At 37.2% G+C, this 23,443-nt stretch overlaps 5 protein-coding genes across 6 annotated transcripts; 2 read left to right on the forward strand and 3 right to left on the reverse strand.

Annotated features, from left to right (window-relative positions):
* The first annotated feature begins 3,214 nt into the window (after positions 1-3,214).
* LOC130739594 (serine/threonine-protein phosphatase 7 long form homolog) lies at positions 3,215-6,525 on the forward strand. Of its 2 annotated transcripts, XM_057591927.1 has the most exons (4): positions 3,215-3,496; positions 4,104-5,140; positions 5,225-5,985; positions 6,078-6,525. In XM_057591927.1, the coding sequence occupies exons 2-4, from the start codon at positions 4,108-4,110 to the stop codon at positions 6,411-6,413; spliced, it is 2,130 nt and encodes a 709-aa protein (XP_057447910.1). In that variant the 5' UTR covers positions 3,215-3,496; positions 4,104-4,107; the 3' UTR covers positions 6,414-6,525. The 2 variants fall into 2 exon arrangements, with proteins under 2 accessions (XP_057447910.1, XP_057447909.1); XM_057591926.1 differs by lacking the exon at positions 3,215-3,496 and having other exon boundaries at positions 3,635-5,140.
* LOC130739596 (uncharacterized) lies at positions 6,518-7,533 on the reverse strand. The gene is made up of 3 exons (XM_057591929.1): positions 7,054-7,533; positions 6,859-6,960; positions 6,518-6,777 (listed from the first exon to the last, which is right to left on the reverse strand). The coding sequence occupies exons 1-3, from the start codon at positions 7,414-7,416 to the stop codon at positions 6,658-6,660; spliced, it is 585 nt and encodes a 194-aa protein (XP_057447912.1). The 5' UTR covers positions 7,417-7,533; the 3' UTR covers positions 6,518-6,657.
* A 100-nt stretch (positions 7,534-7,633) lies between these two features.
* LOC130739592 (uncharacterized) lies at positions 7,634-11,545 on the reverse strand. Its single transcript, XM_057591925.1, has 5 exons — positions 11,088-11,545; positions 9,456-10,861; positions 9,055-9,365; positions 8,110-8,972; positions 7,634-8,004 (listed from the first exon to the last, which is right to left on the reverse strand). Exons 2-5 carry the CDS (start codon positions 10,745-10,747, stop codon positions 7,819-7,821), a joined length of 2,652 nt encoding a protein of 883 aa, XP_057447908.1. The 5' UTR covers positions 10,748-10,861; positions 11,088-11,545; the 3' UTR covers positions 7,634-7,818.
* A 236-nt stretch (positions 11,546-11,781) lies between these two features.
* LOC130739595 (leucoanthocyanidin reductase-like) lies at positions 11,782-16,372 on the forward strand. The gene is made up of 5 exons (XM_057591928.1): positions 11,782-12,103; positions 13,132-13,272; positions 14,339-14,576; positions 15,449-15,652; positions 15,784-16,372. Exons 1-5 carry the CDS (start codon positions 11,900-11,902, stop codon positions 16,044-16,046), a joined length of 1,050 nt encoding a protein of 349 aa, XP_057447911.1. The 5' UTR covers positions 11,782-11,899; the 3' UTR covers positions 16,047-16,372.
* Positions 16,373-19,679: 3,307 nt separating this feature from the next.
* Positions 19,680-22,862, reverse strand: LOC130739597 (transcription factor bHLH30-like). The gene is made up of 3 exons (XM_057591931.1): positions 22,608-22,862; positions 21,830-22,438; positions 19,680-20,327 (listed from the first exon to the last, which is right to left on the reverse strand). Exons 2-3 carry the CDS (start codon positions 22,370-22,372, stop codon positions 19,860-19,862), a joined length of 1,011 nt encoding a protein of 336 aa, XP_057447914.1. The 5' UTR covers positions 22,373-22,438; positions 22,608-22,862; the 3' UTR covers positions 19,680-19,859.
* Between the last annotated feature and the right edge of the window lie 581 nt (positions 22,863-23,443).

Genomic DNA, 23,443 nt, shown 5'->3' on the forward strand with positions numbered 1-23,443 from the left:
AAGAAACTTCCAGAATAAGGAAGAGATCATGGAGCATAGCACCGATTCTCAAACCCACTAACTCATTCAGCAGAGGAAAAAACCGCCAAGGACGTGTGAAGCAATAGAGCACTATAAATAAGATAAGATCATTCATAAAAAGGGTCCCAACTTGACTCTAAAAACTCACTAAAAAACTTACATGTCCGCATCAAAGAGACTCCAAGAGCCTAACGTGATGATGAACGAGTATGTTGCAGAACCAACGATTTATGATTCATGCCTTGACGTTTTGCTTTTGTGTTTAAGTTTAGTTTGAATTCCTGTCGAGTTTTTTACTTGATGTAATATTTGCTTTTCCAATTTCCCTTTTTTTTTTGTACTCTGCACTTTACTCAAGTTTAATGCAATTCAAGTGTTAATTCTCGTAAATCGCTGATTTCCCTTAAAACACACAATTTGCACACAACACTCTGACAAGACGTTTTCTCAAAAGAACCCTTAACTTTAAACTTTTTCCAGTCGAATTGGAGAATGTTTGTTTACCAAATATCACCGTAAACACTTATGTTGTTGGGTAAGAGATCACATGCATGTTTTATATTATTATTTCTATACCGCTCACGTGAGAACTCGATTGAGCTTAAAGCCTCAAATGCACGGACTTATCTATCATGTGTTTTAATTTATTTTTTATTAGAAAAATGAGTTAAAATATGAAACTCTAAAAATTTGGTCATAAAAATTGTGATATCATGTCAAACAACTTATTATCCCGAAAAAACGAAATTATAAAATAAAAACCATGTAAATACAATAATTTTATATTACTATTTCTAAAAACCAACAATAATACTATAGTTTTTCATGCACTATAGTTTTTCATGCTATTTCTATTACCGATCATCTTACCTATTTTATCATATTCAATTACATAGTTACTGTAGAAAACTAATTCTTGTTAGAATTGTATCTGATCCTATAATCATTAATATCCTGGAAATAAGATTCATTCTTATGAGGGTATTAGGATCGGATTTCGATGCTCAAGTCCTCAAACTTAGGGTCATATACATAAAAAATTAAGGTTCTTAATTTAATCAAATATATAATTAGTAACCAAGGAATTGATTCTTTCTGGTTGTTTATAGATTAACAAAGTAGGTGAGTGCATCAAAGCTTATGAGTTTCTTTCCGCATGTAAAAAAAAAAATTCTAAGGTAATGAGTAAAGTAGTGAAAAGGGATCAACAGATGGTTAGTTTAAGTGATACATGTTTAATTTTTTTAAGTCAGATCTCGAGTTCTAATCTTGTGGACGGAAAAATTCTCGCCGAGAGAGTTAGCTCCACCATAATATGAATGTTTCCAAGCTAAAAAATTGCCCCATAAAAAGGACATATGTCTAACACAAAAAAAAAAATAGTCAAAAGGCAGTTTTGGCACTCATGTGATTGTGAGTATATCCATAATCCATATTAAGATTTATTCAATTGTACCTAACTTTTTGTATCGCCACTCTGAGTCAGTAATAAAAACTACTTTGCTCATAAAAAATAATCAAAGTCTTCACTCTGTCCCATACGCTTAGCTTAGTTATATCTAAATGATGATATGCTATTCCAACTACTTAAATTACAAGATTGGAATTCTTGTTGAATCCATTCTTGAAATTAAAATATAATGTTAGTCATGCTACTACCAATTGATAAAATTTACCACTAAAATATTTAGGCCTTTGATTGCCCAGAAAAAGGAATTGGTGGGGGGGGGGGGTTTCTTTATTTTATGGAACCCGAGAAGGCTGTGGAAGATTGGGTCTTTGATTTGTTTTGAGTCTTTAGACCAGTTGTTTTGCTGGTTCTGTTTTTTCTCTGTTTTTCTTGTTTGCGACCTCTGTTTCTTCATTACCTTTTTTATTTGAGTCTGCACATTCAATCCTTTTTGCACTTCTTGTGCTTCTTTTATATATATATATATATATATATATATATATATTGGCTTAAAAAAAACACTAAAATATTTAAATATAATTTTTTTTTGTCACATTAGTTGCATGTAGTGAATTTTGAGAGCCATCCTGGAGTGTTGGAGTTTATTGTAATTAAATAGTTACGAACTAGCTGTCGTTCATTTTAAAACTAAAGTTAATAATTTGGTGCAAAGCCAATCTAGAGCTATATAGGCTATGTTTGGGTACCGACTTGTCCGCGCACATTAATGTAAATGGATATTAACACTCATTTTAAGATAAAATTAAGATTTTAGTACATTTTTGATATTTTTAGTTTGAACTATGTATGTTTGATTTTAGCTTCTAAAGTTCTTTTAAACTTATATTTTGTTGCCCAATTTTTTAATTGATATAAATTAAGTTTCTCTATCATTAACATTTTACGTAAAACTATCAAATTCTCATTTTACAAAAATAATCAATTTAATCATTATATACATTATTCTCATCAAAATTCATTAATTAGTCAAAATATTAAATTTCATCCATAAATTAAATTAGCCTAATTGCCCACCTATATCCCTAATCTCATATCATAAAAAAGCTTTTAAAATTTAACCATTTTTTATTTTTAAAATTGTATCATATATATCAAATCCATCATAAGACCTAAAATAGTTGTAAAAAATGAAGAGGGTATGTTTGATTACAGTTTCTAAAAACTGTTTTCTATTTTTAAAACTGAAAAAGTTAAGAATTTCTTTGTTTTCAAAAAAAATTGAAAACAATTCTCAATTTTAGGTTTTAAAACTAAATTAAAATACGAAAAATAACTAAGAGATGTTTTTTGTTTCAGTTTTAAATTTTCAAATTTTTCAATGTTCAAACAATTTTTTCTTGAAAAACAGTTTTTAAATATAATTTTCAAAAACTACAATCAAACTTAATGATTTTGTATATGAAAATTGGGAGAATAACCAAATCTACTTATTTTAATATTAGAGGAACTTGATTAGCTCGAAAAAAAAGTTGACCAAAATCACCCACAATGCTAGTTAAAGGAACAAAAATGCAATTAAGTCTAAAGTTAATGTACGCATAACTCTTTCTATAGATTGAGATAAAAGTCAACGCATACCTAACTCAACTGATATACAAAGACCAAACACGTATTTTTAATATGTTTTTTTTTTTACTTTTTCCTTAGCTAGTGACTCACTAACACTAGGCGGCTTGAGTCAGTTGAGTGAGTGTCACTTGCAGGCAGGCTCCCGTGTGGGTTTAACACCCCAGCCCTTAGGCTTCCCGCCCCACTTAAAGTGGGGAAATTACCGGAAACCCTCAGGATTAATATCGGTAAATGATTTTCCGATACGTATCGGTTTATCATTTACCGATTCGTATTGATATAACAGCATCAGATAGGTTTTGAAACATAATTTTCAAAACCCATTTCCCTCCCCAAATCACTCCCTCTTCAAATCTCTCCCAAACTTGCGTTCGGTCCCATCATCATCAAAGCTTCCTCAAAGCTCCGGAACTCCCATTCCATTACATTCAAAAGGTAAGTTCCATTTTTATTGATTCTCTCACATTGATTGATGATTAGAGGTAGTTGATGGATTATTAGGTGAATGTTGAACACTAGGGTAGTTGATTATTGATTAGAGGTAGGTTTTATTGACTGAAATGGCATGAAACGGTCATAGGCACGAGTGGGTCGTTTCCAGTTCTGGTTTCTGGGTTACTGTAAAATCGGAAAAACATTTTCCGATTCTGTAATGGAAAATGTTTTTCCGATTCTGTAATGGGAAAACATTTCCCGATTCTAAACCAGTTTAAGGCAGTTTAAGGCAGTTTTTTTAAGCCAGTTTTTTTTAGTTTTCCTCCATCTATTGGGCTGAATATTTTGTACAAATTTTCAAATATTTTAGTGTCATGACACTGGGAAAGGGTGTTGATGGTATCGGCTTATTAGAACTAGGGAACTTCCTTAATGTTGCATTTTAGTTATCTAGATTGACAAATTAGAAAGGGTGTTGATGCTATATGAGAGATGTTTGTTTCTATATGAGAGATGTTTGTTGCTATATGAGAGATGTTTGTACAAGTTGTAACTGTTAAAGTTGTTCAAGTTGTAATTTGATGTTAAATTTGTTTGCTTTTCATAGGAGAATGAAGGGCGGGAGGAAGAGGTCTCGATCTTCTACAGTCGATGATGCAGAGGATCGCCACGAGCGCTTGCATGCTTCTACGCGGCGCGGCGACCATCGAGCAGCTAGTCAGGCGGTTGAGGCTTCGGCCCCGTCTCCGTCTCCGTCTGCTACTCCGGCCGGGGCTCCGTCTCCGTGTCCGTCTGCTACACCTCCGTCAGGTGGTCCATCTACTACAGCTCCGTCAGGTACTCCGGCTGAGCCTCAGCCTCATCCTACTCCGGTCTCTCCGATGGTTGAGTTACCTCTTGAGGAGACATCTGGCGAGCAGTCTTCTTCGGAGCCCAATGGCGAGGAGTCTGCTTCTGAGACTGCTTCTGAGACTGCTTCTGAGGCCAGTGGTGAGGAGGAGGAGCCTCTTATTCTCCAGGAGGAGATTGATGCTGCTGATGTTGTGCCAGATGTGGTGGCAGAGGGCGGCGCGGATGACGACCTCATCCAGAGGGTGGCACCGTTTCCCGGGGGGCCTGAGGATCTGTCGCTTCTTGCGCATTATCCTGACCACAAGGCTCCTTGGACGTGGCAGGCACTTCTTCGCACAGACCCGCGGTACGTGGACCGTCGGACATTGAGGGTGGCCACTGTTGGGGGGAAGGTATGGAACCTCCCCTGTGATGGCGATTCAGAGGCCCACACAGCTGTGCGACAGCTGCTGCAGCAGACGGGTTTGTATCACCTGCCTTGGTGCGGGTTACCGGAGACAGACCCAGCTGTCGTACTGGCCCTTGTTGAGAGATGGCATGAGGAGACGAGTAGCTTCCACATGCCGTTCGGGGAGATGACTATCACCCTGGACGATGTGTCAGCTATTCTCCATCTTCCCACAGGGTCGAGGTTCTACACTCCGGGCAGAGGGGAGCGAGACGAGGTTGCAGCGCTCTGCGCCCAGCTCCTGGGAGGATCTGTTGCTGCTTATCTGGCTGAGTTTGAGGCGGCGGGTGGCCAGAACATTCGGTTCATTACTTTGAAGACCATGTACACGTCTGCTATGGATGGTATGTCTTAATAATTACTTTATTAAGTTGTATTTATTTTTAGAGTATTATTAATAACTGTTAACTTAATTCATTTCATTGTAGGGGGACGCTATGAGGATGCTGCTAGGATCTGGCTGGTGAACCAGCTTGGTGCCACCCTCTTTGCCAGCAAGAGTGGTGGTTACCACACTACTATCTACTGGATCGGGATGCTTGAGGACCTCGGTCGCGTGTCGGAGTACGCGTGGGGTGCGATTGCGCTGGCTTCGTTGTACGAACAGCTGAGTCGTGCTTCCCGCAGGAAGACAGCGCAGATCGGTGGGTTCACCTCCCTCGTGCTGTCATGGGCGTATGAGTACATATCCAGCAGCGTCATTATCAGGACGGAGGTCCCCGGCTACACACAGGACCAGCCTAGGGCGCAGCGGTGGTCCACGTCTCGGATCGCGCATTCCGGACTCGATGAGAGACGGGTCATGCTCGATGAGCTTACAGTGGATGATATCACATGGACCCCTTTTGAGGACCATCGAGATGTTCGACCGCGGGATCCCAGGGCCCTCTATTCCGGCTACATCCGGACACCTTACGGCCGGTCTGTGAGCCTACATCTACCAGAGCGGGTTATGCGCCAGTTTGGCTTCATACAGGACATCCCTCGACACCCCTCTGAGATCCAGACGACGGGGTCCCTTGCTGAGACCGCAGATGCTGCCTATGCTGAGTTTGAGCCGCACCTCCGCTCTCAGGGGATACCTGCTACATATCCGGGAGAGGCGGTGGAGGGTTACATGAGGTGGTATAGCAGAGTGTCACATGTGTTCATCATCCCTGAGGATAGGAGGGAGGAGCTTAGTGCCGTGGTAAGTTTGGATTCTAAACTTGTATATTATTTTTATTCATTCAATTGTGATTTTTGTTAATGAAATTATTTTTGTATATTATTTTTATGCAGTCTGCCATACGTAGGGGTGTGGAGTTGTTGGAGCAGTCCCTGGAGGTGCCAGGTGCTTATGCTCCAGGGACACAGCCCCGGATCCTCACGGAGAGGGCGCTCGATCTCTTTCGACGGAGTTCCTTCGTTGGTACCCAGGGAGTTGCCTTTTCTGCTATTCGAGGAGCCGCAGCTGCGGGAGGCAGAGCTCGTGGAGGCAGAGCTCGTGGAGGCAGACCCCGTGGAGGCGGAGCTCGTGGAGGCAGAGCTCGTGGAGAGGGTGATCCTGGAGAGGGTGTTCGTGGAGGTCGAGCTCGTGGACCCAGAGGTCGCAGGGGGCGGGGTCGGGGAGAGTGATTTTATTACACTTGTTATGTGGGATCCATTATTATGTATATGTTAGGACTTTTTATGTTATGTTATGACTCTTTCCTCGTTTTATTTGCATGTGTTATATTTTTAGTCTTAATATTATGACTCTTATAATGAAAAAAACAGAAACAACGACAACATATAAATAATTCAAAGCATGTAGTAATCCATGACAATAAGTTAAACGGTTACACAACCAAATTAAACATAAGCAACACCGAAAACAAAATTATTCCTCTGTGATATCGATGAAGTCATGGGGTCCGCAATCTTTTGGGAATACCTTCACTAGGTTGGGCAATGTTATATTAAGATAACAAACAGTTCCTCTAGGTGCAAACACAGCAACCTGCAAGTGAAATGTATACTTTAATTAAACCATGCTTAACTGTCCAAAAAATGAAGCAAGTTTCATGTTTAGGTTTCAGACCTTTTGGAGAACGAGAACAGATCCAACAGTTATGTCATTCGCAAATTCACTGTGAGTAAATGCCTTGCGGTGGATGCTAGCATCAACGGCACCCGTGGGGTCCTAAATTTTTGAAATCGTTTGAGAAGTAAATTAGAACGGTTAGTCAAGGGGGACAAAAAACAAGGCCTTACAAAACCCAAACTCAAGACATACCTTGAGGGTAACTTTCGCATCTCCAAATCCATTGGGAGTGCAAGATTTGATAACAGCAACAACATTCTCCACCCTCTCAACGTTCGCTGTCAGAGAGCCCAGCGGAGTGGCTATTCCCCACTCTTGCAGGGCTGATAGCCAAGCATGTGAGTTGAAATCAGGATCGGTTTCGGTTGATCCATGATCTAGCACACGCCTCACGATTTCCTGGGTCGGAATGAGTGGTGTGTTCGGGGTGGATCTACGGGCATACATGGCAGCCTGGATGGCGCCAGCCGGGCCAGGAATGAGAGGACGAGAGCTGCCAGAGTTGTTGCTTTGACCTTTGCAATGGCGGAGGAATGGATTTGGGTCTTGTTCCATTGTGTAGAATGAGGAGTAAGAAGAAGAGTCAAGACACAATAGACAGGAAGATGAGGAATGAAGAGTGAGAAGAAGAGGCAAGACACAACATAGATTTATAGCTCAGGAGTGCGGTCAAAACATTTAAGGTGTACTGGTGGATGGTAGAAGAGTGGTTGGGGCTGGTGGTTGAGAGTAATGTCAGGGTTGGTGGTGGAGGGTAATGAAAATGAAAATGACAAGAGTACATCAAATTAACATTACCAAAAGTACATCAAATTAACATTACCAAAAGTACACGCATGAACCTGCCAATCTACGATGATGTCTAGGTTTTCATCATTAACAACAACCTGTGATAAGGGCCACATTCTACCAAATTACAGAGAGTTTACAAATTAATATTACACAATACAAGAACATTCAATCTGTGGTGATGTCCACATAGTCCGCATGACCACTAAAAGCACCAAGCCAAGCATGGAATTGTGCATCATACATGTCTAAACGTGGACGATATAGGTTCCTCCAGTATTTGGAGGCAAGATCAGCGTGCCAATCCCACTGGGGAGCAATAGTCGGCATAGGATGTCCAGCAGTTAATTGGAGCTGCATTTTAGAGAATAACCATAAAATTAGATAACTTCCACATACAAAAATTAATCGACAAGCTAGTAGGCAACTAAAATATTAGTGTATTTGGTCAAAATATACCTGTACCCAGTGATTTATCACATGTCCAATAGCTATAACAGAATGCTCATCTCGTGGGCCGGCTCCTATCAGTGGAAAGTATGTGTTACAACCCATAGAGGATAAGGATACGAGAACCAATTGGTACTTTGTGGCAACAAGGTATCCCATCTCTGGCAGTTGAAACCATTTGTCAGGGGTGGCCGGGTCACCAATAGGAAGAGTGAGACGATTATGTAAGGCATTAACAACATCTGTGCCCCACATCCTATTATACATTAACACATTGGTCTCAAGTTCTTGTATCAATGTAGCCCTAACCCAAGGCCAACCGTCCTGACCGGCGGAATGCCCCATTAATGCAGCAATGGATCTATAGCCACAGTTACCATCATCCTCAACATCTGTAATTGTGCCAATATATGGATGGAGAAAGGCTGGAAAGTTACACATGAAATGGCTTGTATCAGACTTCTTCACACGCTTCTTCCTCTTTGCTGGTTGTGAAGACTTCTTTTCCTCTTTAATCTTCTTGTCAGTAAGTTCAAACGCTGAAGGATCACGAGTCAAGGATCCTATTGCTCGACCCTTGGGTTGTTTGCTCTCCTTCAACTTAGGAGTGCGGTTGGACTTTATCCGAAGCTCAGGAGTACATAGTGTACTCCTTTCAGGACAATATATCGCTTGAAGCTTCCTCCTTACCATACTCTGCCCTCCAGTATCCAAAGAATGGAAATAACGTGTCAGTGCCTCAACTTCTGGGTGCATCTCTCCATGGTTTAGTCCGCAAATATCTGAGCTGCCAGTATCTACAACAGGTACATGCTCCCAACTTAGGCTCTTCCAGAATGGATGAATGGCCTCGTACGGAATCCTCTCATAATCTGCAAGTTCACAGACATGTTACATTGAATCACAAATATAAATAATTGGAAGTAGTTGAGAGGAGAGTGGTTGACCGGTAACCTGCAAGTTGACAACCGCAAGGTAGTCCATGAGTCTCTCTCAATAAGCAATCGCATCTGCCACCGGAGGCTCGCATTCTTGTCAGTTCAGCATCAATGAGTTTCAGGCATTTGATTGACACAAATCCCCTAATATTTGTGTAGAAAGGGGTCTTGAAAAGGTGATCAATTTTATTCATACTGCGCTCAAACGATGCTACTATCTCAGTGTGGCGATTGGTGGTCAAACTATGCGACGCATCCCATGATGTGGCCAGGTCACCCTTACTGTTCCGCAACATCAACTTCAAGCTGGCATGTGCACCTTCAGCCCTGCAAACCAACAACGCACATGTAAGAATTAATACTGTAATAATCTATGAAATGAAATACATATAACAAGTCATAACATAATTTTTGTACCTGTTACTTGTTGTTGTTCCAAAATGCATCACATGATTTGTCCATGCCTTGGCAAATTTCTGCTTGTGGACCAACCATGTAGTAGAACAATAAGTGGCAAATTTCAACTTGTGTTTATGCTTGCACATGTTAAACAATTCAATCCAATGAGCTTCAAATTCTGGAACTGTTGGAGCATCTACCAATTCGGCCCACTTGTCCATAACCTCTTGAGCAAAATCATCCGTGCCAACATACTCTTTGCACTTTGCCAAAACACACTTGTTGATGTGCCACAAGCATAGTAAATGGGTGGTGGTGGGAAGGCTTTGTGAAGCAGCACTCAATAAAGCAAGATCTCTGTCCGTCACAATCACTCTAGGCAACCTGGATTGGTCGGAAATCAGAGACTTCATACACTCCAATGCCCAAATGTAGTCCTCTGTGGTCTCACTGCCAATGTAACAGAATGCTATTGAGTATGTTTTATCCGTGGAGGTCAGGCCAACAATCTCGAGCAAGGGTAGTTTGTATTTGCTGGTCTTGTATGTGCAATCCATGATCACTACATATGGGAATGTGTTGAAAAGTTTGACGGCATTCGGATGAGCCCAAAATATATCTCTAATCACTTCCGATCCGGGTTCATTTCGTTCGAAGTGAACATACTTCTCACCGTCCAACTTCTTCAACAAGTATTGTATCTCTGTCAGTGACCCACGAACGGATTGTCTGAACCGCTTGCAAACACCATAAATTTGTTGGATGGTAGTCAAGTTTGAAGGATCTTTTTCCTTCAAGGACGCCAACATCTTTCTAGGTGGAACCCAAGTCTTAGCCTGATTTATCACGTCCTCCTTCGCCTCACTATTCAGTCTACCAGCGTAATTGTGGCCAACTAGTGACTCAGCTGCGAGATGGATGTGTCTACCGTCCATCACCTTCAACCACCAACCTTTATCATCTTTCGTACGTCGTCCTTTTAGCCTAAAAGGACAACCTGTCTTTTGTGTTGACGTTCCTTCAACAAGATCCGGTTCTCTGTAGGGAATATACGCACCATGCTTCTCACACCCCAGAATGACATATTCTTTTCTTCCCTTCGCACCACTATCAGACTTTGTTGTCACCAAAACAAAATTATTTGCCATAGAAATGTCGCGAACCCATTTCATAAGATCATCTTTCAAAGGGAAACGCTGTTTCAGGATAAACAAGGCATAAGGCATAAAACAAGGCATAAACAAAGCAAACAAAGCATGCAAAAATTTGTGCAATGAGTACCTGATCAGTATGATACAAATGAGAGACATCTATAGATATAATCGGAGGTTCAGCTAGTGATGGTTGCTCCTCTGGATTATCATTTTCCAATCCAGCAGCATGTATCAATTGTGATTCACCAAAGAAAAATGACTCTGTCATCCCTGGAACAAAAACGGTAAATCAATAACCGACCATATAACGGTAAATCAAATTCCGACCCCATAACGGTAAATCAAATTCCGGTACTATAACGGTAAATCATTTACCGATTCAGTTCACGATTCAGCAGCCTAAATTACCAACTTAACTAACTAAACTAACTACTTAAACTAACAACTAACTACTTAAACTAACTATAAATAAAGTACCAAAGCTAACAACACTTACCAGAAGTTAAAAGCTTTCCCTTGGTGGTGGTGGTGTTGGTGGTGGTGGTGGTGGAAATGTGGAGATGGTGGTGGTGGTGGGAAGGTGAAATGTGAGGGAGGAGTGGAGTAATGGAGAATAAGGTAGTTTGGGCGAGTTATGGGGGGCTGGTGGGGGGTTGTTGGAGGGAGGAGTAATGGTGGAGGGGTTGGTGGAGGGAGGAGTAATGGTGAAAAGGTGATCAAACTTACAGATTACAAATCGGTAAATGATATACCGATACAATATTAGAATCGGTTAATTATTAACCGATATTGTTCTTCGTGTTCTGGGTAATGGGATGAAGGTGTTCATACTGAGGAACAATAACGGTAAATCATTTACCGATTGGTATTTTGACATCGGCAAATCATTTACCGATGGGTAGTTTTGGAATAAAAAAAAAATGCTGGGGCGCGTAGCCTAAAGGGTGGGGTGCCAAACCCAAATCCCCGTGTGATCCCAGCTATCAGTCAAACAGAGCAGTATCGAGACACTGAGAGCTAAACTTCAAATTTTTTTTACAAACTCGTTATCATCCTAACTTGTGTCACCACCTTCTAGTGTTGAAGAGTAGATGAAAATTGTAATTGGCACGATTTGCGAGAACAGAACAACATTAATTTCTATAACCATAAGTCCATAATAGAACCATAAACCCCTATATAAACCATACCACCTTCATCGCTATATACTGCATACCATACACTCAGTAATATTTTTTCACACTCTTAGTGTGTGTGTGTGAGTGAGTGAGTGAGGCAAAACTCTGTCTGCTACCAAAATAGCCAAAGATGGTGTCAACGGCAGCCACTCCTCCGGCAACCGCAGGCCGAATACTGATCATCGGAGCAACCGGTTTCATGGGTCAGTTCATGACCAAGGCAAGTCTTGGCCTTGGACGCTCCACCTATCTGCTTCTAAGGCCAGGGTCTCTCACTCCCTCCAAGGCTGCCATTGTCAAAAGCTTTCAAGACAGGGGTGCTAAAGTCATTCATGTAAGTCAAACTCACTATACTAGTTGAGGTATTTGTAGAGAATTCTAGTGTAATTTTTTTTGGTACATAAATTCTAGTGTAATTTGAAGTCTCGTATTTATTAATAATATGCGAGATGACATTATTCATTAAAAATAGAGTTTAATGGATATGCACTGATAGTGTAAAATAGTTTTACACAGTCATCCAATCAAAGCATGCTACATAGGAGAGATAATTACATTTGACTTTAATTTTAATTAAAAGAATAATATATTTTCTGATTTGGCGGAATTCAATTGGATGTCTGTTTAAAACTATTTTACACTGTCAGTGCATATCCATTAAACTCTTAAAAATACTACCTTTTTACTCATTTATTTTATGGTCCAAAATAAAATAAAACAGCTCTGTACATTTCTCTCATGATATTTCATGTTACTTTTTATTTTTTAAAATACACTTTTATAATTTACAATATAGTCATACTATTTTAAAAAGTAGGTTTAATGGTACAGTGAAGTCAGTTACAAGCTCATCCCTCTTGTGTGGTATGCTGAAGGAAGATCGGTAAATATTAGTACCTAGTCTCTGAAAGGGAGTTGACAAGACCCACGTCTTCAAGAATTTTTATTTCTCGACCGACTATATGTATTTTTAAATAGATTTATTTTTCATTATTGTATAGTTCAGCCACCAAAGATTTTATAATTTTTTAAAAAATTTATTCTAACCCTCCAAAAAAAAATCGTGTATAAACCTTTGCCTTGTGAGTGTGTAGACCTTAGAGAGAAGAAATGTGATATGATATGTGACTGAATGAGAGAGATAAAAAAAATCAAAATATTTGATCAAAGACACATTCTTTAACTAATGGTACACGTATCATTACTAAAGGAAGATATTGATTATCCATTAATTTCCTTTATAGCCCATGATGTTTTTTTTTTCCTATTCAGGGTCCATATCTTCATTTTAATATTTTTTATGTTGGTACTGTTTTAGGGTGATGGTTACTTGATTGTTACAAATCATGTTATACTTGGCAGGGTGTTATAAACGACAAGGAATTGATGGTGAAGATTTTGAAAGACTACGAGATAGACGTTGTCATTTCACTCGTAGGTGGAGGAAATCTCATGGATCAGCGTACACTTGTGGACGCCATTAAGTCTGTAAAGACGGTCAAGGTCAACACAACACTTTCATTTATTTAGTATTTCATTTTTGGATATGCCTTAAAAAATAGATATGAAAATTTGGGTGATATAAGATTTATCTATTTTTTTAAACAAAATATTTATGAATAATAAGTAGTTGGCACTCATTTTTGGGTGCTTACACTCAAATGACAATCCTAAAAAATATAAATAATAAATATGATAAATACTATGATTGATAGAAAAATAAAGATAGAAAGGAAAATAGAGCATCATGAAGTCTCAAGTGATGTTTAATAACATGAATTATATTTACTTGCTATGATAAGTTTAGAGAGATTAAGAAGGCAAAATAGAAAAGGAATGTGAATTTGAGAAATGTAAAAAAGTGATGTGAGAAAAATTTAAGCTTAATTCAGTTTTTTATCCCTAACGTTTACACCTGTTTTAGGGACCAAAAATTTTTGTGTTGAAAAGTCTTTGCTTACCTAACTACTGGATAACTGTACCGTTGCTTGGGTACATAAATACCTAATGGTACTCTCTACCTTGGGTACACAAATAATTTTTCTGTTTTATTACAGTGGGCCTTGTTAGAAAAAGTCATTGAAAATGACAGAATGATCAATCCCCCTCATCACATTGTGCAAAATAATTACCTCAATATAAATCAATTGTATAATTAATTTCTGCCGGTGGCGTTCTAGTTTGTACTATCTTCGCTTTTATTTAATTGTTTGGAGAGAGAAAAAAACACACATTAAGAAATGTAGTTTATTTTGTTAATTTTTATAAAAGAAATATTTATTTTTCTATTTTATCCTTTATGATGTATTTTATCTTTCATCCTTTATTTTTCTCATAAGAGTATTACTTGAAAAAATATTATTTAAAACTCTCCTAAAATGTTGAGTAGAGATATATAAGAATATTTTTTTTCCTTCTAAATAAACATTTAATAAGAAACGGATATAATACTTAATCTCTTAATTGTGCTTTTATTTATTGGGTGAAAATATACTCGAAAATGATCCCAAATTAACATGTGATTTAGTTACTGATTGTGATTTGATGTAATGTAATTAAAATGTTGTAGAGGTTTTTGCCTTCAGAGTTTGGGCATGATACAGACAGGGCTAATCCTGTGGAGCCAGGTCTAACAATGTACAAAGAGAAACGGTTGATTAGGCGATTGATTGAGGAATCTGGGATTCCCTACACCTACATTTGTTGCAACTCCATTGCTTCTTGGCCATACCATGACAATTGCCACCCATCCAAGGTTCCCCCACCTCTGGACCAGTTTCTTATCTATGGTGATGGCTCTGTCAAAGGTATATATAACCAACAACCATCACTACTGACTGACATCTCAATCTTTGTTTTCAAATAGCGTTTCATTTTTTGTTGTGACTAATGAAATTATTTCATATAAAATAATATATAAATATGATATTTATTAACATATTTTTTTAGCGAAAATTTAAAGCATGTTGAATGCAGTTAGTTGTGGTTCATGCACACACCTGGGTTCTGCCATACGACATTTTCCTTTTTTTTATATATATATTTGGCATTATTGCATTGACTATACTAACATTCATCTTTTAAAAGACATAAATGCATAATAATTGAGTGGATTAAGTAAAAACCAATTAACCTATGCGACAACATATGTGCTGTACTGTCTTATGTATGCAGTTGGTCCCAGGCCCAGCTGGCAAAATAATAAATCATTTTGTCTATAAATAATAAATTATAGAAATCTGGTACCCAGATTAAAAGAATTTCTTTAAGGAAAAATATGGTTCATGACTGAACTGTTTTTTTTTAACATGATTTACTATGCAATTGCCCAAATTAATGAACCATTTTCTCTATAAACATGTAAGAAAATAATATAAAAAAAGTGATTGTTTCATAGTTATTATGAAATTTTTATTAGTGAAAACAGAACACATTGTCACACTTAAGGGGGAAAGTTAGCTAGGAGTAACTTTTTATGTTTGGGGATATTATAATGATGTACTGTAAGATTTGATTCCCTACATTTGGGAGCATATGAATCAAATCTTGATTTACAATGATGTACTATGTAGGCCATTTAGATGATGACTCATGCAAAAATTAACAATTTGTTCTGTTCTTGGAATCAATTATCACTAAAAACTAGATTTTGAAGTGTTTTTTTTTTATATATGTGCAGCATACTTTGTGGATGGCAATGATATTGGAAAGTTCACAATGAAAGCCATTGATGATATCAGAACAAGGAACAAAAATGTTCATTTTCGACCCCCAAGCAACTGTTACAGCATCAATGAGCTTGCTTCTTTATGGGAAAAGATTATTGGTCGCAAAATCCCCAGAGCCATCGTTTCAGCTGAAGATCTTCTTGCTGCAGCTGCAGGTCTACAACTTTTATTTTTTCCTTATCAAAATTTCATTATAATTTACGGTTCGACAAACAACTTAGTTATTAAATTAAATGCTTATGTTAGCAAGTTTTTATCGCATAAACGTTTATTCATTTGTGTGTAGAAAATTGTATCCCTCGAAGCATTGTAGCTGCGTTCACGCATGATATTTTCATCAATGGTTGCCAAATTAACTTCAGCATAGAGGGGCCTAATGACATTGAGATTGGGACTCTGTATCCTGATGAAAAATTTCGATGCTTGGAAGAATGCTTCAAGGACTTTGTCCCCATGACCCATGACATGAATGTTCATGTTGGAACAACTGAAATTAACAACAACAGGAAGTCTTTGGTAGAGGTAGCGCCAATCACTGCTATGGGCTGAAACACAATCAAGTTAATTATGATATTCCATTATTCACAGAATTTGGTGTGGCAGAAATTCATAATCAGAATCATATGATAAACCATTATGGTCTCATCACCCTGTTTATCTGCATTTACCTCAATAAGTTAATAAATTTCACCCTATTGAAGTTTGCTTTCATTATTCTAATAAATTCTGTATTATTGGTGTAAACCTTTGTAATATTTTCAGATTTACTACCATTGTGCATATGATTGGATCATATGCTCCACATGCATGTATGGTTGAGAATTACTTGTGATTTAATTTAATGCCAGTGATTTTACTATGCCCTTATAGATAAAGTCTGCTACAAATTTTTCTTTGACGAAATAATAATTTCTCAAACCATGTACTTTAATTTTTATTTGGTGCATATTGCTTATAAAAAAAAATTTATCCATGCATATAAATAAATTAAATACTACTACATAATAAAAATGGTGTGAAAATACCATCTTCCTTTCTTGGTTAGGTAGACTTGTACTGTTGTACACGAAATAGTGACCCGAGCTAACTAATGAAAAGTTTCCTTAATGAATTCATTTTCCAACAAGAAGGCTACGATAGTCCATTTATGGTATTCAATAAGAGTAAGACTCATGGAGAATAGTACATGATGGAATCTTAGAAATATCAAATTCAAACAATGTATGGGTAATGGGTTTATTGCACACCTCTCTCTGTACATTCTTTTCTTTTTTCATTGTATGGGTTGGCACCCCTTGTGTCTCTTTTTATATAATTCATTGTCTATCCAAAAAACAAATCAAATTCAAACAATGTTTTTTTTTTAAACTAAATTCAAACAATGTTAACACAAGCTAGCTTCCAAAAACAAATCTCTTCGATTTTTTTTTTCTTTTTCGAGGAAATTTATAAAAATACATCAATATTAATGAATAAGAATGTTGATGCAAAATTGAGTGACACATAAAAGAGAATTCAATTTTGTTTTTTTGGTTGAAAGAGAATCCATTTCTTTTTGTTTTCTTGACAAAAAAAAATATGTTGGCGCCTTATTCACCAGAATTTCTCACACGATAAAGACCAATCAGTAATCACTTTCTGGTCCTTCATACCAGCCCAATTGTTTACTGGATTTCGTTTTTTTGTTTATTTTCCTTATAAAAAAATAACATAGATTACTATTGAATTCATAGAACAAAAAACAAATATTAAAAAGTTATTATTGAATTCAATTTTGCTTATTAGTTGGTTCAAAACATATATTATGTTATTTATGAATGCCAGGTGTATGGTTTCATGCTTTAATTATATCATTATCTAGTCACTTTTAAAGCTGCGGGTCCAGGGGCTTTTCTAGGGTGAAGCTTGGTCGTTTTAAAGGCTTAAGTCTGTATCTTTAGTACTGATGCCATAGTCTTTAATTTTACTCTGTCTTCTTGTCTTCTAGGGATGGCAATGGGTAGGGTCTGGGTAGGGTACTATAGTACCCATTCTCATACCCGCGTTTAAAAAATTACTTGTACTCGTACCCATACCCGCGTGGGTAGCAACTTGAATGCCCGTCTCCGTACCCTCTGGGTACCTATTTGCCCATACCCGTGCCCATTACCCGCAATTTAGTTAACCAAAATATATTTTTCACTATTTTTGTTAAACAAAAATACAACTACAATTTTAAATAAAAAACACTAATAAAAATACAAAAGATTATTCAAATACTTAACAAATAAAATCATTCAACTAAGCATATTTTTTTAGAAGGAATAAACGAAAAAGATATAATTTTAATTTTATAATATAGCCCTAAAGTTGTAGGTTGATGACTTACAAATTTTAAAAATAAGTGGGAATAAATTAGTGATGATTATGAATACCTTAAATACTCACCTTTTTTTTTAAAAAAAAGTAAGTTTGAAAGCTATTGCTTAAGTTAATTTGTTATATATTACCAAATAATAATAATAATAATATGTGTGTGCGGGTATGGGGCGGGTTGGGTACTGTAATACTCATGCCCGCACCCATAACCACTATTTTTTGCGGGTAATTACTCATACCCAACCCCATACCCATCTAGAAGGTTTTTACCCTACCCATAGTGGGTATTTTTTGCAGGTACCCTATGGGTCCTAGACCCATTACCATCCCTACTGTCTTTTGAGTGTGGACTGTAAGGTGGCTGTCTAGTAGGCCTGAAATAGGAGATGTCTCTGTTCTGTTTTCTGGTTTATTGTCACTAGTCTTTTCTTTGGTTGTAATTGGGTTTGGAGCACCCTAGTGCTCTTTATATTTATATATACACTTCATTTTTGCTGACAAAAAAAACCTAATTTTTTAGTATTAAAAAAACATATTTGGGGAAGAATAAAAGATCTTGTTTCTTACAACACTATATTCTCAAATTGGATTATATTTGTTTTTCAAACAAAATAGCAATCCTTAGTTAATTTGAGTTGAGATTCAAATTTGAATTTTTTTTAAGCAAAATTTAATTAATGGAAGTACTAGGTGTACTTCAAACCTGGAAAAAGATCAAAAGCAAACCAGCTAATATACACAGAAAACAAAAGAACAAAACTACAGGAGAAGAACACAGAGAGCAGGCCTATCCAAATTAAGATTCAAATTTGAATTCAGTTGAAGTAGTAGCATTCCGGTGGCAGTCAATTAAGATATGGATCGCAACAATAATTTTACATTATTTCTCTAACATTAATATTTGTTAAGCAAATATATATAAGTTCGCAATTGTTCAAAAAAAATTGATATGTAGACATTTGTATGTTGCAAAGTGCAGACATCCAACAAACACTTTGAGTAAGAAAATGCAGAATGAGAAATTAATAAAAGAATGAGATTAAGGGTGTTTGATTTCAAATTTCAAAAGTGAATTTGAGCTCCAAACGTACATTGATCAGAGTCTCAAATGTGGATCTCAATCACTTTGAAGATGTTTGAAAGCCAATTTTGAGAATCAACTCTACCAATTTGATTCGGTCCGACTGAATTGACTTAGGGTAGTTTTTCCATCTGCCTGGTCTGATTTTGTGTATTTGTACTAAAATTCAGTTACCAAATCAATTCTGAACAAATGTATTCAAACATAAATCACGTCACTTAAACTTACGTTACCATATCAAATTCTGACCGGATCAAATTGTAGCTAGATCCAATTCTGCTAACACTTATCCAAACACACTAACAGAAAATGAAAATATCTAGTAGATTGTTTATATGTTTGAGTATCTTTGGTTCATTCCAGATCCACTCACACAACACAACACATACAAGAACAAAGTGAGAAGGTGGTGATGGTGGTTGTTATAGCACTGGCCGTGTAGGGACGCAGCTAGCACATGACGTGAACTGCGTCGTCACCATCACGTAGCTAGCTAGTGTCGTTAATCATCATCATCGATCATCATAATGCCATGCACGGAATATGAACTCTGCTAGCTCAGTCGACAGAATTTAAACCCAGCAATTGCTAGCTCCGATCCAACAACAAAACTTCAAAACTAAACATAACACACACAATTTAAGATCAGCAATGAATTCAATGCCTCATTTTCCATGTTAGGATATTTGATATAAGGTTTCTCTTCCCACGAAAAAGATCCTTACCCTCAACCAACAAGTACATGTACAAAACCCCACATCATCTCATTACCTCATTGCTTCATCATGATGATAATAATATTTTCACCACACCATAAACCAAAAGAACCAAACCCCAAACAACCAAAGAAAGAAAATAAGAAAACATATGATAATTAAGTGTAACAAATAACACTATATATAGGTCTTTAATTTTGTGAAAATTCATAAAGACCTTTGTTCAATGATATTGATGTTAGTCCTTTGGCGCTTAACATTCCCAGAAGCTGATTCATCCCCACCACCACCATTCTTCTCCATCACCGCCTTAAGTGCTTCTTGTATCGAGCTAATACAATACTGTTGTTGGCTTTGATCTTCACCACTTGAATCCTGATCATCCCCGGTGATGAAGAGCACGTTTTTCACACGCCCGCCGAGCGTTGAGATCTCGGCTCTGAGGGTTCTTAGCCTCAATGCTTTCAGTGCCTTGATGAGGTCTGGTAGGAGATCTGACCTGTCTTCACAGCACAGTGAGGCTTTTATCACAAACCTTCCATCCTCATCAGCTGCATCCACTGTTAGCTCATCAGCTTCTGTTGGCACTGGACTTGTTTCTGCTATTAATGAAGTTTGTCGCTTCAGCTCCTTTACATGTTGGATCACTTCTGCTAACAACGAAGCCTTATCTGTCTACAAAATCGCAAATAGAAAAATAAATTTTAAAAGAATATCCTATAAGTATAACATCATATAATAACGATTTTAAACTGTGGTTACTATTAAGGTCTTAAAGCCTTATCTGTCTTCTTTGGACGCAATAACCTCACTCAACATGAGTCTTTGAATTCAGATCGAGCAGTTCATATATACTTGATCTTTGTTAATAAGATAGTAATGCATGCTAAAAACATGATCCTTCAAATCTTAATCAGACCATTTATATTTGGGACTACAGCGCGCGCAAACAATAACATTAAATCCAAATCCTAAGAGTTTCCACACAACACATCACATCATATATATTTGGATGTAACATTTTGTCTGTAATTTATGTATGGCAACATCTATAATTATAACTTTACTATTTAGAAACTCAAACAGTACTATAGACAATATATATACTATATAGACACTCCCATATAACAACTTTTCTGTGTTAATTATGTTCCTTATTTCTCTCTTCTCGTCATTTCTTCATTTCTCACTTTATATGTTTGTTGAGTGTTTGTGTTATCAAAGACTTCCACGAATCATTACTTGTAACTTTAGGTCTACCATAATTTAAAACCTTGCTTAGAACTAATGGTAAAGCTTGGAAATTGTGCATTGTGAGTCAAACAAAATGATGGGGTTTGTGTAGATGTTTATGAGGTAGGTAGGTTAAATAGGTTGATGATTAAGGACTAGAACTAGTGTTCTTTTTAGTGGCATGCAGTGTGTTATGATATGAGATGAGATATTGAGATATATATAGTGCGTGTGTGTGTGACTGACAAGGGTGCTAGTTTGTCTCTCTGCTGCTGGCTTTTGTTTCTTTATTTCTTTTTCATTATCAAGCTGAGTTTGACTGATCAATGTGCTATCAACACAAAATTCCCATGTGTAACTTTTCAGCTTCCTCCTTTCGTTCCTGTCTCTCGTGTCATCAACCGAGTGACGAAAAATGCTGTTGCTTTTTCTAGTAACAACCTCCTCGGAACTACCACACTCTCAGAGGGGCTCCAAAAGAAACAAGAAGAAGAAGAAGAAAAAGCAATGTGTAGTGAACAAACCAGATTTTCTGATCGAAAGATATAAGAGTTTCAGTTGTGGTTTTATGAATCAGACTAAAATAATGGATAGAACAAAATCTTAACAAGATTTACAAAGCACTCTTGTAATTCAAAAGCTCCATGAAAAAATAGTAGTATATATACTCCTTTGAATACACTTTTATTATACACAACATATCTTAGGTATGATCTTATACTAAATTTAATTTTTTTCTCTTACTTTTTTTTCATTAGACATGACATGGTTAATCATGTTTATTAATAAGAACTATAATTCATGTTTAGAAAACCTTCAAAAATAGATTTTGCAGTCAAAATTAATTTTGAGAAGATGATGTGAGTAGTTTCTGACTACCAGAAGCCGATTCAAACGTGCTATTAGTGAGTTTGGACAGAATTTAAGTCACTAAGTACACTTACTTTGGTTGTGTTTGGCAACAAGCTTCTCAACTTAGCAAGATGGTTGTTGATTCTCTCTCTGCGCCTCCTTTCAGCCTCACTGTGGCTCTTGGAAGCTGCAAGAGCCTTAGCCTCCATGATTTCCTGAGCAGTCATCTTCCCCAGCTCAGCTTGGAGCCCGTAGGGAACTGAACCGGTTTGAACCATGGGTCCAACCAGTGCATCAGATATGATCCTTAGATGATGGTCAGAAGAGGGACCCTCATATGCAAACTGAAGGGATGGAACCCTTCTGTTGAAGAAACCAGCATAAGGTGAAGGTGGTGGAGGGACAATAAATGATGAAGGTTCATGGTCCCGAACCGGGTTGAAAGAATGAACCGGGTTCATGGACCATGGAACTTCTGGGAACATATTTAAACCTCTTCCACCTCCAAAGATGTTATCAAAGTTTTGCTGTTGCTGCATCTGTTGCTGAAAGAGTAGCTGCTCTTGATGATAGCTTTGAATGTTATTGTTGATTGCTTGAGAAGAACACTGCCCTTGATCTTCTTCCTTTTTCATCTAAGCATTTGTAAAATCCAAACTCTATAGCTTTCTATATATACTATAGAAGAAGAATATCCTGATCTGAAAAAGAGAATGAAATTTTTGAGGTTCAAATGTCAGAAAAGTGAGGTGTGCTAGCTTTGCAACTCTTCTCTTTCTCTTTTATTTTTTGTCTGTTATGACTAAGAAAAGTGTTAACTGAAAGGAAAAAGGGTAAGTTTGGTTGAGAAAAGGGGGAGAAAGAACAAACCTTGCTTTGATATGATTCTCGAGGAACTATGGTCTTTCTCTTGTGGTGGTGGGTGTGGTGTAAAAGAAAAGGCCAACACTTTGGATCTTCTTCAATCTCAAATCTCTTTCACTTGGTAGGTTTATATGTTTGTGGAGGAGGAGGGTGAGGTGATGAGTGTTTTTATCCTTTGCCAATAGAACCTTTCCTCTTCCTTTAAGCCTTGTTTGTGTTGTCTTTTTGGTTTTGTTTTATTTTATTCTTGCAGCTCTTTGCTTTCTGCAGCCTTTAAAATTGTATAGAGCTGTTTGAGTACTGCTAGAACACTTTCCTTTCTTCTTACGGCACTAACTTTATCTAAATCATTCCATGTAGCTTTCAGGGTGTGTCTGTGTGAGTGGAATGTTTATAAACATTAAAAAAAATGTTTTATGAACATACCATGTAAAGTGACATTAAATTTTGGTTGTTTATTATTGGTTCGAAGTTTATAATTGTATACACTAGCTACAAGCTATGTGAAGACTGAAGAGAGATGAGGATGGGAAACACAAGCAAAAACAGAGTGAACACACCTCACAGATTGTCGACCGACCAAAAGGTTGATAGTATCATCATGACAAAAAGCTTAGCCTAATTAACCCTATTATTTCTTTCTATAGTTTTAAAGAAAAATTAGTTAGTTTATTTTTATATTTTTAGTATTTGAACTTCCAAAAATCAAGCTGAGATTTTCTCTAATTTCATTGTGGTGGTCTTTGTCTCCACGTATCCACGTATGGTGGTGTTAAACTGGATGTCTACGGCGGAGCACAGCGTGAGATAAGATTATACTTTAATATCCAAATTAGTCTAAA

This window comes from Lotus japonicus, chromosome 2, assembly GCF_012489685.1.
Source record: "Lotus japonicus ecotype B-129 chromosome 2, LjGifu_v1.2".
In the NCBI taxonomy this organism is placed as follows: Eukaryota; Viridiplantae; Streptophyta; class Magnoliopsida; order Fabales; family Fabaceae; genus Lotus; species Lotus japonicus.